Source organism: Ranitomeya imitator, chromosome 3 (assembly GCF_032444005.1).
Source record: "Ranitomeya imitator isolate aRanImi1 chromosome 3, aRanImi1.pri, whole genome shotgun sequence".
Classification (NCBI taxonomy): domain Eukaryota; kingdom Metazoa; phylum Chordata; class Amphibia; order Anura; family Dendrobatidae; genus Ranitomeya; species Ranitomeya imitator.
The window spans coordinates 701,449,049-701,466,915 of NC_091284.1; the positions used below are offsets into that span (position 1 = coordinate 701,449,049).

At 40.6% G+C, this 17,867-nt stretch overlaps 1 protein-coding gene across 4 annotated transcripts in view; it reads right to left on the bottom strand.

Moving 5' to 3' along the window:
* Positions 1-329: 329 nt before the first annotated feature.
* AGAP2 (ArfGAP with GTPase domain, ankyrin repeat and PH domain 2) overlaps positions 330-17,867 on the bottom strand; it is a 389,873-nt gene continuing 372,335 nt past the window's right edge. For 2 of the 4 annotated variants that reach the window (XM_069758597.1, XM_069758595.1), the window contains exons 12-18: positions 11,025-11,168; positions 9,033-9,092; positions 5,814-5,962; positions 5,255-5,345; positions 4,212-4,434; positions 1,496-1,751; positions 330-1,182 (exon numbers count right to left, since the gene is read on the bottom strand). In XM_069758597.1, the coding sequence (XP_069614698.1) occupies positions 976-1,182; positions 1,496-1,751; positions 4,212-4,434; positions 5,255-5,345; positions 5,814-5,962; positions 9,033-9,092; positions 11,025-11,168 (1,130 nt within the window). In that variant the 3' untranslated portion in view covers positions 330-975. The remainder of the gene's footprint in view (positions 1,183-1,495; positions 1,752-4,211; positions 4,435-5,254; positions 5,346-5,813; positions 5,963-9,032; positions 9,093-11,024; positions 11,169-17,867) is intronic. The other 2 variants (XM_069758598.1, XM_069758596.1) reach the window with 1 other exon arrangement.

Genomic DNA, 17,867 nt, shown 5'->3' on the forward strand with positions numbered 1-17,867 from the left:
ATTGAATTATTAATCTGTAATGTCTTAGTCAGCATAAGGTCTAGTGCACAAAGTCATACTAGAGATTTATGCTATAGACGTCTGTAAGATGGAGGCAGTAGCCTGCTATGGGCCATTACTGTGCCCAGTGGTGCAGCTGGTGGTTTAACGGGTGCAGAAGTAGCAGTCACGTACAAGCCCTAGCGCTTAAGGATCCCAAGTTCTGGAAATGGCACCTGGAAGGTGGCGGGCCATATGTACTGCTTCAACTTATAATTCTTACTCTATCTCTGTAAAATTTCAATTTTATTACTCTAAAATCACAATAGAGAGAAAAAATTGTAGCAAGATTGATCACAACACATATTTATTGAGGCCTTATTAACAAAGCAAGCTCTACTCTACAATGTATACCCATAGGGAAAGGTGGCCTTCATCTATGACGTCACAATATTGCCTATACACAGCGTAATATTGCGTTTTTTTTCTGTTTCTTCTATAAAAGTGCAAACCTTTAGGAGATAGAATTGACATGTATGTCCCTGGCTGGCCACATCTATTCATACATTCTCTAAGATAGCAGTAACCTACAATGTATAAAAAGCCCCATCTTGACCACTGAATCTGGTGGTTACGTTGGTGAATTTCACATACTGTATGTTTAGATAGAATTGTCTGGTGTAAACATTGAAGGACGGGGACTGTTCAGTTTTTACTGTTCTTTCAGTATTGAAAGAATTAAGGCATTAAATACTACTATGCTGGATCACAGCAACAAGGGGAAGTCATCTGAAAACATTACAATGGGCAAATATCATGAAGATGGCTGGCATTAATCAAAATCTTTCAAAATATACATACACCATCAGTATATACACTGGACTTTTGCATTTTGTATGACAAATTACACATTAGCACGGAAGAGCAACCAGACAAGCTTCCACTGGCCACAGTCATTGATCCAAAGCCAGCCTTCAATGGTATGGCTGACTAGGACTATACAAGAGCAGTCCGGGAATCAGTTCTTATAATGCTGGAACAACTGCTTTTTCTCCTCAGGATAGGGGTGCTCATAGAACTTGTGGGCTCATTGGGACATCCATGTTGAAGGAGGATATCCACACACTCTTGACTTCCAGCTCTCCTAGCATTGAAGAGGGCCGTATGACCATTAATGTCCTTGGCCTTCACATCAACACCATACTGTTGAAATAAGATTGAGTAAGTCAGTGTAAACTTTATTTGGCTTATTCATATGTGTACTTAGAAAACACAGTACTTTAAAACAGTGTTTCGCAAACTACAGTCCTCATCATGACCACCCAACAGATCATGTTTTCAGGATTTCCTCATTATTGCACTGCTGATGGAAACTGTGACAATTTCTGATACCTGGATGATAATTCCATCACCTTTGCAATACTTAAGAAATCCTGAAAACATACGTAACTGGTTTGGGGCCGTGAGGACTGGAGGTTCAGAAACGTTAAAGGATCACCGTAACATAATTCCTCACCCAGACAAGCAGCTGTGTGATGACCACATGGGGTAGCTCACAGGCCAGATGAAGGGCAGTCCGCCTTTCTCGGTCTCCTGTGGCACTGTTGATCTGCTCCTTGTTGCTATGGGCGAGGAGGAGTAAGACACTGGAAAGGTTTTTGTCTTGAACTGCTTTGTACAGCTGCTTTACCAATGAGATGCCAGGGCTTTTTAATGGAGCCAAAAATAACCGCTGCTCGTACTTTGCTCTTATCCATGACTCTCTCTCCTCCCTGAATAACAAATGAGAAATAATCTGCGTAACAGAAAATCAAAGCTAATAACAAATAAACATTTTTAAAGGGAATCTGTTCGTATAGAAAGAATGCACACTGGCGCTCCACGCTAGGGTTTTGAAGAAATTCGGGGGAAAAAAGGGGGTATAAAAAGCTGCTGGCGATTAAAACAGGTTCTGTGTATAACCTGTTAGTGAAAGAAACTGCTTAATATTGATTACGGATAATCACCGCGCTAATTAAATCAAGAATACCATGGTTTGGACCAATAAATATGGTATATATGGATAATTTTGGTTATATACTCACTTGATATTCGTGGTATGGGTTGCTAAGAATCCGTGCTGGAAATCTGTTTGTGGTAAGCGTAATACTTGGGAGTGCAACCTGATCCAATAATGTCAATTTGGTATGCTCACTATATATTTTGTGGTTATTGTGTTGTTTAAATAACCTGTTGGTGTTCAAATATGCAGGTGATTGGTTGCAACAATCAGGATCAATATTATTATCGACATTATTGGATCAGGTTGCATTCACTGTTTAATAATTTAATTAATGCAAATATAAACTTATTCAATCAGTGGGAATTTTGGTGGTCCAAAGGAAGCAATACTCCCAAGTATTACGCTTACCACAAACAGATTTCCTTCACGGATTCTTAGCAACCCATACCACGAATAACAATCAAGTGAGTACATAACCAAAATTATCCATATATACCATATTTGTTGGTCCAATCCATGGTATTCTTGATGTAATTAGCACGGTGATTATCCTTAATCAATATTAAGTGGAATCTGTTAGTAGTTTATAGGTATGCTGAGAGCAGCGTTATGTAGGGGTAGAAACCAAGATTCCAGTGATGTCACTTACTGGGCTGTTCGTTGCAATTTCAATAAAGCCAGTGTTTTATCAGCTGAGATTATCACTCGAGGACTAGTTGTTATGTGCCATGTAGTCGTCCTGCTTTGTATAACTATGCCCCAACCACTGACTGGCAGCTTTCTGCCAATGTACAGTGTACACAGAAAGCAGCGAATCAGTGGAATAGGCTGAGTTATTCAGAGCCAAGCATTCAGAGAAGACATGGAGACATATAGGACCAGGATTGTAGAACACATTGGGCCAGGATGAAGTCACATGGGGCCAGGATGGGAGAACATATGGGGGTAGGATGGAGACATATGGGGCCAGGATGGGAGAGCACATGGGGCAGGATGAAGACACATGGGGTGAGGAATAAGACACATGGGACTAGGATGGGAGAACATAGGAGGCAGGATGGAGACATATGGGGCCAGGATGGGAGAACGCATGAGGCCAGGAATGAGACACATGGGGGCCAGGATGGAGGATGTTATTGCAGGAAGAGGTCAGGATGAGGAACATTATTACTGAAGGGGCTAGTAAAGTGATATTATTAATGCTATGCTGTGTTTTATTTTTGATGATACTGTTTTCAGTGGGGGGTGTCCTGTTACAGTGCAGGGGGCACTATGTCATTTTTCTTCATAAGGCATAGTGTAGAAGTAAAATTTGGAACTATGCTCTGGAAGCAGTGCTCTATATATACTTTGAGCTATTTTGTGAAGAGACGAGTCTTGGATGGAAGACATGATAGCAGTCTGCTAAGTGTTGATCCCTGTATTACCTGTATACTGACACTATATACAGAATTCGTGTGTATACAGTCACCGTTAATTCACTGTATTACCTGTACACTTACACTATACACTGTATACTATGTACAGAGCTCGTGTGTCTAATGGCACTTAGGGTAATATTAGTATTGTTTTTTTTTATTAATGATCAGTATTGTTGTATTTGGTCACTGTGTGATGGTAATATGTGGTCTGGTCATAGTGTGGTGGTATTTGTCCCATGTATGTGGTATTATTCGGTCACTATGTGGTGGTGATATGTGGTCCGACCATGATGTGACGGTATTTATTTCTTGTTTGTAGTATTATTGGTCATTTTGAAAAATGTATGTGACACATTCCCTTAAGGAAACATAAATAAAAATATACCTAAAAAAAGAGTATTAGATATTTTAAGAAATTTTTAAAAGGTTAGAGTTGAGTACGGCCAGGTCAAATGAGTGTAGGTGGCAGGCTTAAAAAATTCTTTTGGCCAAAACAAAAGCTGCTGGCTATGTATGTGATATGGTGTTCGATGGGAACTGTTAATGTGTGATTGGTGAGGATGTGGTGCAGAAGTGGAGCTTTTCCAAGAGTGCGCGATGGGACTGTGGAAGGTTTGAAGGGTGGAGACCCTGGCATAGACTTAGTTATGTAGTTTATAGTAGAAAACAATTTATTTTTTCCAACTCTGAGATGTGATTATCAAGTATAAGACTCCTCTCAACCAAATCTAGAAGTATCAACTTAATGTGATTTACTTGTCTAATATTGCACTATTAATAAGAAGACTTATTAGTAAGAAATATTGTACCTTGAGGAGTCAGGGTTTGGCTTAGTCCGCCCATGAGTTGTCATCTCCCAGATGCTGTTGGCCATTTCATTGCCAATTGAAGTTAAGACAAGTGTCAGCTCAAGAGGCCAGTCATCAAGATCCAGGGAGCGCACACGGGACAGATGTGTACCAAGGTTTCGATGAATTCCTGAGCATTCAATGCAGATCAAGGCTCCAAGGTTTAAGCTCGCCCAGGTGGGATCTAGTGATAAAAGATTGTGTTTTATGGCAGTAATTACTAATATCCAGTTTTGACCATATCAATGAACTGCATTTTTTTATTTCGAAATTTAGCAAATGAAAAAAAAGTTAGATTTTGTTTTGCAACCAGATACAGCAGGAACTCTTTCTGGGTTCATGTGAAATTTATAGTGTGCAACAACTGAAGTGTTAGGTGCTAAGGATCTATAGTATTAATATCGGTATATCATTCCAACAAAAAATAACTACTACTTGATGATTATTTCAAAATTCATCAGGTCCCGGAGCAGGACATTTTCTTTTGGTTCCCAAAATCAGAAATTTTTGAATGTCAGGAAAAAATAACTTTGTAAAGTATGCACATCTTTATGTTGGGCAGCCTGCGCTAAGAGGACTCATACCTATTGTTCCAAAATCAACGTTATAGATCCCATGAAAACCTTTGTTAAAGTGTTATGCATATTAGGTGGTCAATGCACCGTTGATTGTACTGAATGGTGAGATGTACCATATTTGGCCATTTGGCCCTACACCTTCTCTAATCGACAGCTATGGTTTCACAAGGTCTAGCTTTGTCTTGACTGAGATCCTACGCGTGCTTCTCCCTCATATGCGCACATTGCCACAGTATCGGTGTATGTGTAGAACAAGGAGAAAGCATGTCCTGTGCATACACCGATGCTGCACTAAATATGCAGAAAAATTTAGAGAAGGGTTTCTTGAAATTAGGCAAACTATCCAAAATGTTGATGTGCTTATTTTATAATGTCATTCACTTGGGTTTTCTAAGACTGGATAACAGTAAATAAAAAGCCACATACTTGGAGAATTACAGTCTACACAGAAGTTATTTCCTTTAGCATTCCGGATAGCTTGAATGGCTACAGCTTCGCTTTGGCTGTCCATGCGGGCCTGAAATGACACATTGATATAGTAGTTAGACATTTTCAGTTTCCAGTTATCACATTTTTAATCTACTCTTGTTCTCTGTACAAAGCCCTCCACTGTAGAAGGAGCAACACGTATCCTACAATCTAATCTATAGAAAACTAAGACATACCCATTGTCATAAAAAAAGAAGTCTCTTGGCCTGGAGGGCTTGTACTGTCTTGCATTAGACATACAACGTATTGAGTTGAATGGACGAGGTGTAATATCTAATTTCTCCTCTGGAGGCATTGTAGGAAAACTGAACACTCAGCGCCATATCCACCCACAGATTACACCTCGTTTCCCACCGGAGGGGCATTTTGTTATCAGTTTATTGCCATAGGACCTTTTCAGATATGTAGTAATTATCCAAAGGGGAAGAACTTCTTGTTTCTGCTGAATTATGTGAGCTTTCAATATCAGTTGGTACAACCAGTTTTGGAGGCTTACCTTATTCTTGCTGCTTTCACAGCATTGAAGACTTGCAAGAATCTGGCTTTCTATAGCTTGGACCCAAGAGTCCCTTTCCTCAAAACTGCTGGTCTCGAAATGCCATGTTTGTCCAGTAATAGACACAATGATGAATTCAAAGTTCTCTTCTTCAGGATAAAAATGGAAATAATTAGGCACTGGTCATTACAGCAAATATACTAACAATGCACCTGTTTTAATAATTGACACTTTCTTTCGTATCAAACTTGTGAATTTAGCTCCATTAGAGGGTTGTCTCATAAATAAAGGGAATCTGTCAGCAGGTTTTTGCTATTTAATCTGAGAGCAGCATGATGTAGAGACAGAGAGTCTGATCCCAAGGATATATCACTTGCTCAGCTTGCTTGCTGTAGTTTTAATACAATCAGTGTTTTATCAGCAGGGGATTATCAATGCTGGACTAAGTGCCAGTCCAGCTAATCTGTGTAACCATGCCCCCATCACTGATTGGTAGCTAAAAATGTACAATGTACACAGTAAGCTGTCAATCAAAGGTGAGGGCTGGGTTATGTAGAGCTCACAATTCATAGCACAGAGGAATCTACACCAGAGAATACAGGGCTTTTATCAAAACTGCACCAAGTAGCTCAGCAAGTGACACGTTGCTGGAATCAGGATCTCTGCCCCTACATCATGCTGACCTCAATCGCATAAGAAAAAAACTGTTGACAGATCCCCTTTAGGTGTTAAATCTCTCAGTTATGTCCGGCAAAAAAATCACATTTTTTTCAAATGGAATAAGTTCTTGAAAGGCTCTTGTGTCCAGACATTGCCTTAATATACTTGTGATGGAGATCTCTTGCGTCAATTTGATTCCCTTTTGCCAGTATCTCAGACTCACCTCCTGATCTGAGAGTGGGCACCATAACAAGTATCAGAACATGCAAGAAGGGAGGGCGCACACAGAACAGTGGGGCAAAGGCATGCTGCCGAAACGCGCGTAGGGGTTGTGGCATCATAGCTGTTTACAGGTAAACCATCGTTTTATATATATTTGTGGCACTATATGCTATGTGAGTCAATACCTTAGTCAGTAACTTCGTTTTTTGTCCACTGCAGTAGCCTTATGCACTATGCACTTTCTAGCAACTTGGTTTTAATAGTTCTACTGTGGGTCATTATATCTTGGTATATCTTTGTAACTATATTTATTACGCACAATATTTTTCTGCTGCTATTATACTATTGGTCCCTGTTCAGCTGTGGTGCCACAATTATTTTTGGCTCACCACTGAGCGTTTGGGCTTATTTTGTGTCTTTTAGTGTTTTTATCATTGCTGTATTTTTATTCCAATAAATAATTTTTTGTACCTTATCGTTCTGTGTGTGCCCTCCTTTCTTATATGTTGTGATCCATTTGGCGCTGAACCTTAGCATTCTGCTGTCCTATATATCAATGCCTATATATGATACCTAATTTATATGATTTAGTGTAGGTGGCATTTATTTGTCTGGGGTCTTTTTTTTAGTTTTGTTTTTACCATAACAAGTATGCATAGAGCAATATTTAGACTCAATAGCATTTTTTTAAAACATCCGATGAAATGTGATCTATAGCGTGATGTAACGGAGCAATATAATATTTAATTATAGGCAACCATTTAAAGACCATCAAAGGATTTTTTGAAGGCCCAAAAATGTACAAAATGGCTCATGTAGTAATTTCAATATACTTAAGTATTTACTTCTTAGTTGAAACAATTATTTTACTTTATAAATGGCAGGTTCATTACATAACATTCTGATACATCATAGTCATGGATTTCCAATATAATAGGTCTCTGTAGGATGCTTACTCCCTCTACACAAGGCTCTGTTACTGGAAATCTAACATGCTTCTAAGGGCGTGTAAGAAATGTGCTGACTATGCATCGTAGACAGTAAACCTCAGTGTCATTTACAGGATGTCCCTGACATGTGATTCCCCTCTAGGGACGGTATCTTAGAACATGGATAACTTTACTTGATACAAAATACAGATATTTAACCATTATTTATCATATTTACAGTTCTAGGAACAAGTGATGAGCAAACACACAATTCATGCCTTTATCTGTCCTCCAGAGTTTCCCTCACACTCCGTCAGGATTGTCTTCCCTTCTCCCACTCGCCCAGGTGTTCCCCGGCACAGCTGGCCTTTACGTTCAGCGTGTTCCTCACTCTCACACCTAAGACCCTTATGTCTACAGTGGAACACTCTTTACTCACAGTACAGTAACTTTTGGATCTCGACTCTGATCGCCTAGACTTTTAGCTTGTCAACATTTCAGATGCCAACATTGATTACACCCCTTCCAATCTTTTCAGGAGTCAAATTCTCGTCACGGCTCTGTCAGTTTGCCACAGAGACACCAGGACATGCCTCCATACTTTCCCAGGTTCTGTTTTGGGGCTGTGGTCGGCTCTACAATAGAAAGTCAATTCTCCATCTCGCATTACAGGCATGGACAACCTTCTCCACCTGGAACAATCAAAGAAGCAATCTCTCTCTTCCATAACCTGAGATGACACAACACATTAAAACATGTCCTCTGTCCAAGTTGTGGGCTATAATAGGTAGCTTAGTTTCTTCTCGCTTCGCGTGCCACTGATCCTGAGTGGTGGAAACCAACCCCTAGGTAACATGGACCAGGTACGTCTACGTCATCATGGTGATCTCATATGCAGAAACTTCTCAGCGTCACTCCATACAATGACAATTAACACCTCCAACCCAGGGACAATTTAGGATAGCACCTAAGAGATGATTTCCAAGCCCAACATTTATCCACATACCCACACCGAACATGCACTGGAAGCAATGACCTAGTAGAACACAATACCCAGGGCGGTCCGTATCAACAGCAAAATCAGAAGTGCAATAAGTCCAGGTGGGACATGGGGGACTGAAAGCACACAACTCAAACAGCCATCTCTCTTGTAAGAGGGTTCACACGAACAGTCATTTTCAACCCTCTTGCAAGTAGTGTGATGTTTTTATTTCTTGCTCTTCTGCATCTGTAGAGCCCCTTAATTCTGGAAATCAGTTGTAGTCTGAAATGCAAACTTTAATGTGATGTTTCCACATGTATCTACGACATATCAGAAGAGCTTTGTTACCATAGAACAGTACTATATTCTCATCACACCAATTAACCTGGGATAAAATATTGACAAAGCTATTATATGTTTTTTTACCTGTTTTATAAATATTTCTTAAACTACCAAATGTTTTTAATTTCCACATTTTGCGCTTGGCTGGTGTGTGGTCCGGGGAAGGCGAAGCAGGAAGGACAAAGGGCAGAATAAAGAGAAGAAAATGGCAGAATTAAAGCATACAGGAAAGCAAGAAGTCAGGCACTAGGAGCAGAGTTCTTATAAAGGAAAGCTGGTATAAAAAGAGCCATACAAAACACAGTAGCTGCACATGCATGATCACAAACACAAAAATATATCAGATACACAGCTAGGCCATTTATCGCCATTTTTTTTAGGAAAATTTTTTACCAGTTTGTCTGAACAGAAGCTCACAGATGTAACCTAAAATTATTGTTCCAGGTGGCTGGAATTTTACTACTAGACTGTTAATAATCAGGGAATTTTTCGCTTTGTACTTTCACTTTTTTATTTGCCATGTTCCAAGAGCTATAACTTTTATTTTTCAGTTAACACAGACAAAAAAGGGTCTTGTTTTTGCGGTATGTGGCGTCATTTTTAATAACAATAATAATTAAATAATTCATTTAACCATATAAAATACCAAAAATCTGAAAAAATGCTAAATGAGCTAAAATTGCAAAAAAAAATAAAAGCAATCCTGAAATGTTTTGTCTTTACTGTACTAATTGTGTGGTTAACATGACCTGGTAATATAATATATATAATATATATAATAAATATAATATAATTCTCCGGTTCGGTATGGTTATGACAATATCACATTCGTGTATTTTTCTGTTATTTTAGTGATGAAAAAAATCATCATTTTCTGAGACCCGTAAGTATTTTTATTTTATTTTTATGGCCCCCTAGTGTATAGCATAATTGTGTGCTCCCATAAAGTCCAGTCAGTAGGTGAGTTTCACATGAGAACCAGCATGCCAGTTTTGGAGCCTTTTGCAGGCCCCCATGGGCCATGAAAACCCATTGGATCCCCCATTGGGTGTCGATGGGAACCAAATTGCGTCACTCAAGTGTTTAAAAGGCAGTGATTGAGGGCGCTTCAGCTGGTAGGGAAGAGGCAATTTTCCAATCCCATTGATACCAGCGAGTTTGGCTAACTTTAATCTAATGTCCCTCTAATGTAAAGCATTACCTGCCTGTGGCCCAATATTGTGTCCAATTAACTACATTTCCATTGACAGCTCAGTAAATAATAGCTGTACATACAGTCCGTCAAATTCTGATGTCTGAGGCTGATGATTATACAGAGATGATTGATCTGGGTGGACCAAACTACTAGTACTCCTTGTCTCTCCCTACATTATAGGGGGTTCCTTATCCTATGCCAACCACCATACTGCATCATATACCGTTCTGCATCCCAACAAAGCATTGTAATTCACACCTTCACCCCAGATCTTCTTTTAGTAAATATGAAACAATAAGAGGCATATTGAATGGGTTAATAAGGTAAAGACGACTGTCAGTAGGTTTAGCTATGTAATCTAACGGCCGCATAATGTGGGGACAAAGACCCTGATTCCAGTGATGTATTGCTTAATTTATCAAGTGCAGCAGTTGTGATAAAATCACAGCATTCAGAGCACTGCTAGATCTGAAACTGAGCTCCGTATAACCCACCCACTCCACCGATTGGCTACTTTATGTGTATACTGTATATTGACAGAAAGTTGCTAATCAATGGTGAGGGTATAGTTGGACCATGAGGCACACGACACCTAGTCCTGTAGTGGTAATTTCCTACTGATAAAATACTGATTTCACTCACAGCCCAGTAAGAGATACATCACTGGAATCAGGGTCTCTGCCCCTTCATCATCTTGCTCTTAGATAACACATCAAAAACCTGCTAACAGCTTCCCGATGATAACTTTGCTTAGTACTTTATCTTATGTTTGAGGCTCTTTTAAAATAGAAATTGATCATTGCAATTGTAGGCAATGGCAGGATGTCAGTGTTTCTGTGGACTGTGACATCTTGTTATACATAAGGCTACACAGAACTCACCATCCGCCTGGCCCGCTGAGCCCTCTGTTTTCGAGGGAGTGATATTCTTTTTCTTTTTGTTCTTCTTTTTCTCAGTCATTGGAGAGGGTGGGGGCTCCTTATTGCTGGATGGACTAGAAATCACATCTCCAGTAGAACTACTTTCTGGTTTTGAAAAAAAAAAAAATGCCATTACGACATACAGATACAGGCTGAGGTCAATTCAATATAGAATCAAAAGACAAATTCACTAATGATTCCCCTAAAAGTGCTATTACTCGTTAACACAGTAATAGGACACTCACAAAGTGTATAAATCAATGTAATGTGAATATTACTGTCATAAACCTCTATCACTCAATGTGGGCACTGCACTGGGGCTTGTCTGTCATACATTAGTCTCAAATTACTCAAAAGGCTGCACCACCAAAAGTAGCTCACACCTAAGCCACAATGGAATATCTATATATATAATTGTCTAAGGGGTACTTCCGTTTGTTTGTCTGTAACTTCCGTAACGAAAATACCGCGCCGCTGATTGGTGACCAATCAGTGACAGGCTTAGTCCGGCCGCGAATTGGCCCCTCCCTACTCTCCTCTAGTCAGTGCCCCCTCCCTACTCCCCTCCAGACAGCACCAGTGTGTCGCCCCATCCCGGACCAACTTTTGCATAGGCAGCATTAATAGTAAAAAGATATAATGTTAAAAATAATTAAAAAAAATAAAAAATCGTGCTATTCTCACCTTACGCCGTCCACCGATGCGCGCGATGCTGCCGCCAGCTTCCATTCCCAGTGATGCATTGCGAAATTACCCAGATGACTTAGCGGTCTCGCGAGATCGCTAAGTCATCTGGGTAATTTCGCAATGCATCACTGGGAACAGCTGGCGGCAGCATCGCGCACATCAGCACAGCTTTGCTGGATACTGGAGGGTGAGTATATAACTATTTATTATTATTTATTTATTTTTTTAACAGGGATATGATGCCCACACTGCTATATACTATGTGGCCTGTGTTATATACTGCGTGGGCTGTGCTATATACTACGTGGCCTGTGTTATATACTGCGTGGGCTGTGCTATATATTACGTGGGCTGTGCTATATATTATGTGGGCTGTGTTATATACTACTTGGCTGCTATATACTACGTGGCTGTGCTATATACTAAGTGTCTGTCTGTGTTATGTGGGCTGTGCTATATACTATGTGTCTGCTATATACTACGTGGCTGTGATATATACTACGTGGCTGTGCTATATAATACGTGGCTCTGCTATATACTACGTGGCTGTTATATATTCTACGTGGCTGTGTTATATACTACGTGGCTGTGCTAAGCGCGATGTACATACATATTCTAGAATACCCGATGCGTTAGAATCGGGCCACCATCTAGTGTACAAATAACCAGGATTCCCCAAAACCTACATGCTTTACTGAACAAGATAATGCAGCACAGTTAAAATCATTTATAAAGGCTCCCTTAGGTACAGGCAACTGACCATGGGGACAGAAATTGTTAGGCATGGTCCCAACAACCTGCAAAATAATAATACTACTTCAACATTATATATGGGATAAACTCATACCGAAAGTGCTGATCAATAGACTGCGCTATAATGCGCAAATACTGCATGATATAAACATATAGGTCATGAATAGGGGGGAAGCATGCAAGAGACCACCAGGTATGGCCCCTGAGGACACTACTGTGCCTTCTACTGTGCTTTTTGACTACTGCATCATTTTGATTTGTTTCAAAGGAGTAAAACATCAAAAACCAAATCCATGGAAAAGTTAGTCCATACATAATATTCAATTCAAATACCAGACATAACACATGGCAGAACAGGATATTGAAATAAATTCTTATTTTCTCTATATTATGGCATCCATATTAATTAGTTTGCAGGTTTTTTACAGCCATCATCATCACTATGCCTCATTGGGGCTTACAATTTAAAGAGGTTGTCCAACCCCGAAATCCAATTTTTTTTAAGCTAATCTGTATTATAAAACACTCTTAAGGTACCGTCACACATAACGATATCGTTAACGATATCGTTAACGATATCGTTGCTTTTTGTGACGTAGCAACGATATCGTTAAGGAAATCGTTATGTGTGACAGCGATCAACGATCAGGCCCCTGCTGGGAGATCGTTGGTCGCTGAGGAAAGTCCAGAACTTTATTTCGTCGCTGGACTTCGCGCTGACATCGCTGGATCGGCTTGTGTGACACCGATCCAGCGATGTCTTCACTGGTAACCAGGGTAAACATCGGGTTACTAATCGCAGGGCCGCGCTTAGTAACCCAATGTTTACCCTGGTTACCAGCGTAAACGTTAAAAAAACAAACACTACATACTTACCTTCAGCTGTCAGTCCCCGGCGCTCTGCTTCTCTGCACTCCTCCTGCATCCTGTGCCAGCGCCGGCCAGCTGGAAAGCAGAGCGGTGACGTCACCGCTCTGCATTCCGACTGACCGGCGCTGACAGTGCAGAGGAGAGCAGAGCGGAGGACAGATAGCGGAAGGTAAGTATGTAGTGTTTGTTTTTTTAACGTTTACGCTGGTAACCATGGTAAACATCGGGTTAGTAAGCGCGGCCCTGCGCTTAGTAACCCGATGTTTACCCTGGTTACCAGGGACCTCGGGATCGTTGGTCGCTGGAGAGCTGTCTGTGTGACAGCTCTCCAGCGACCAAACAGCGACGCTGCAGCGATCGGCATCGTTGTCGGTATCGCTGCAGCCTCGCTGAGTGTGAAGGTACCTTTAGAAATTTGTCTTTTTTGTTTCTGCCGTTCCCTGTGCTTTATTGTCTAACCTCATAGGGTCTATCACCGTGATCAAAAGGAACCACTAAGAAAAATCCCTGCTGTTGTCGGGCGCCGGCCAGCAGATCTCATTGGGCGCACCGTTTTAATGAATATCAGCGGCTGTTAAGGGGTCAAATAAGACTGGATTTTCCACAAGCATTGCATACATGAATAGTACAGGCGAATATAACAAACTTTTATCCTAAGTAATATGGCAATGATCGCTAAAGAGCTGATATTGAGCTTTAAGAGTGGAACTTCCAATAGGTGGAACTAGAATTCAAGTCCTCTTTCACTCTGAAGAGGCAATTTGCATATTCAGTTTCCCAGAGGAGCATTGCATGGCCTGTAAGTCTCCTTACACTTGCATGTCAGGCATGTCACTCTACACAAGAAGAGACTTTATCCCTTATAACAAGCGTTGCAATATATCTTAGTTATTACAGAAATCTGCTTTGAAGAAACATCATTCCCTCTCTCTGACCCGTAAACTCACTATCCACTCTGAAATAATGGCTCAAATCCATTTGGCTCAGACACACTATGTGGCACCATGTGTGGTGTCATGTCACATCATACTCTTACAAAGGGGAGAATGGAGGAGAAAAGAAGAGCAGAGTGAGGAATCAGGCATAGGGAGACACAGAAAGATTGTGCTCAACTTTCTAACAAATCTTTTTCCTCACCTCGGAGTTGGATTCATATCTACACTGACCACTATTGCTGTAAAATGTCCTTTATGCTGCTGCATCGCTTGTGTGCTAAAAAGGAATGAGGATGAGGAATCCCTTTCTGTGTGCTGAGCTCTGAAGCTCTGGAAGAGATCACCGCAGCTCATCTCTTTCCACCAGCTCAGAGTGGATTGCAAAGGGGAAAACTGGTGAAAATGCATGACACAAGTCATATTTTAGTCATATTTTAGTCACCCAGTCCAGAGTGTGTCCTTCCCTTTGAGTAATCCAGGATTGTGAGCAGCTTCTGTACACTACAGCTCACTGTCTAACTGCTCTTCAACATTATCCCCTACATTTGTGAGCTGTAATTCTCCATTTCTAGTCACCTCCATTTTAGATGCAATGCTTTTCTCATTTGCTGTGTTCTGGCGCCACCTAATGGTGAAAGTGTACAATGACTCATAATTGTTTTGTAAGGATCTGAGATGTGAATCCGATGTCCTATTGGCCAGCTCCTAGTCACATGGTCAATAGGAGGAGCTGTTTTCAAGGCAAGTCTAGAATGTTCTTTAGTCTGAGGGATGCCCTCAGGGAGAGCAGAACAAATGTAGAGGCTGTTTTCACTAAAAGATCTCCTGCAGGCATAAAAGCCTGGGTTCCCTCTAAAACCTCTACAGACATCATTCTAAAGTCTTTCTGACTGGAATCACCTCAGTTTTTACATTCACCTATAAGTGACATCATTCTAAAGTCTTTCTGACTGGAATCACCTCAGTTTTTACATTCACCTATAAGTGACATCATTCTAAAGTCTTTCTGACTGGAATCACCTCAGATTTTACATTCACCTATAAGTGACATCATTCTAAAGTCTTTCTGACTGGAATCACCTCAGATTTTACATTCACCTATAAGTGACATCTTTCTAAAGTCTTTCTGACTGGAATCACCTCAGTTTTTACATTCACCTATAAGTGACATCATTCTAAAGTCTTTCTGACTGGAATCACCTCAGTTTTTACATTCACCTATAAGTACTTGTGCACGTTGCGTGACACACTGGAGTTAACCCCGAGTACAGATCTGTAACCTCTCATTGCTGCATCTACCTGTTTCTGTAAGCTGACAAAAGACACTGTCCAGTGCTCTTAAAGCTCCAGACCCCAATCACATCTCAGCATCTAAGTGTGAACTGTAATTGCCATGGACTACCCATGAGAAACTGTTCCTTATTTATTCCAAGTTATAATTCCCGTTCCTGCTGAAGTAAAAGCAACTGTTATCACCAAGACCGGTGTGTGTCACAATTCCTTCGGCTGCGGACACCGTGTGGGGGTGGAAAGCAGGGAACGTTCGGCCTGGTTATTACAAGGCCATGGCCAGAGACAATGCTATTCCTCATGCACACACAAGTATTATGAAAAGTTCCTTGAAAGTACGGTCACCCTTCAAGCTTAAAGCAACAGTTAATTTTCCACCTGTTAGTCCTCTGTTTTATTAACGATTTTATGCAAGCCCAATAAACAAAAATAGACGATAAGATTATAGTCAGAACAAGAGAGTACAAAGAAATTACTCAGCTGAGACAGAAGATAACAATTAAACTCAGCTATAAGACGCAATTACCGTGACTGTTGTGAAAAGAGATAATTAAAACATGCATTCCAGCAGAGATGATAACCTTTCATACGCTTCGAATCCAGATGGGGCAACCTTACTAAAAACTGTTATAAAAGATAAAGTAGTCATTTTAGAAGCAATTCACTCATAAATTATTAGAGATGTTAAGCTGCATTCAAGCATTAACGTATTTTAAGAGGCTTCATCTTGATTCTCAGATGGCAGCTGCCAGTTCTATTCTCTTGCAAATTCAATCTAATGTGTTATAGATTCACTGTCACTGAACGCACAAGAGTAAAAATTCTAGTCCACTAGGTGGCACTGTGCAATCATGTTACTGCAGTTCGCGGCCACATCGGCGCTTTGGCAGTCCTTTCTTGGCCATGGAGAGGAACAACAAAACGGAAGGAAACAAAATGTAGCCAAGTGTCAGTAATATGTATTAGCAGTAGTAACTAATCAGCTTAAAGAGGACTTGGCAGTAGGATTATGAACTCTTTAAGGGGTTATCCAGGGCTTTAAATTTTTCTTACTATGGGCCTAAGAACTACCTGTCAGGTAGTTGCTAACTACCTGCCTGTTTGTGCCCGAAGCTGATCACTGCGGCCACATACCAGTCACATGTAGAATAAAATATCAATTGCACACTCCTTTTGAACGCAAACAAGATTTCTTTTATTAAAGGTCAAAAAATAAGAGCAACCTTTGAATGTCAACACGTTTCAGCCAACTCGGCCTTTTTCACGACATTTGCACGCAGTAGGTATTATCTTCTAGACAGGGATTTTTCTTCCCTGGAGGTGCGATTTGTTAAGTCTGGAAGGTATGGTTCAAGACATATCCTTGAGTAGGTTGATGAATGTGGAAAACCTGTATTTCACATGTCCCAGACAAGTCAGAGGCTTCCACTGATGTCATTTCAATAGAGCAGCGGCTTTTCATCCACTCTGCTCTGTTGACGGGGCGCGACTGCTGACGTCATGATTATTAACAGCCGGTTGTGAAAAAATAATAGTCCTGGACAGGGATCTAAGTGGTAACGTTTCTCCTTATGGAGAGTGACATACCATCTCTGGCTTGTCAAGGTAAGGAGGCTTATTCACCGTGCAATGCTCCTCTGGGAAATATAATATGTAAATTGCCTCTTCTGAGAAAAAGAGGACTTAAACTCTATGGCGCCACCTGTTGGAAGTAGCGATCCTACAAGTCACAGTGACTTGTAGGATCGCTACTTCCAACAGGTGGCGCTATAGAGTTTAAGTCCTCTTTTTCTCAGAAGAGGCAATTTGCGTAGTCCTGGACAATTCTTTTAATTAAATACATGGCTGTAATGACGCTTTGAGGATCATTAAAATAAAACCTTTTTTGAAGAAATCTGTTTTGACATTCTTCTGTAATCAGCTGTGAAAGTTTTATGTTAATGAGGCCCTTGTGTACCAGGGCCGGACCTTGCACTTAGTCTTCTCCTGCCAGTCTGGATATTATTAGTCTGCCTGGTCTATAACTGACAGATCACAGATTTTTCAGTGATCTGAGTCCTCTGACTGAATTTTCACACAGACACTAGCACCGGCATTATACACAGCTGATAACAAACGAACCATCAATCATCACTAGTCACAGCTCGCCCTGCATCACCTCCCTTCACAATGACCTTTCTGCAGGTTCACTACATAATTTGCTGTAGTTATTAGGAAGTTAACTAGGAAGTTAGCTTCTGAAAAAGCACCAGTGGACAGTATGAAAATT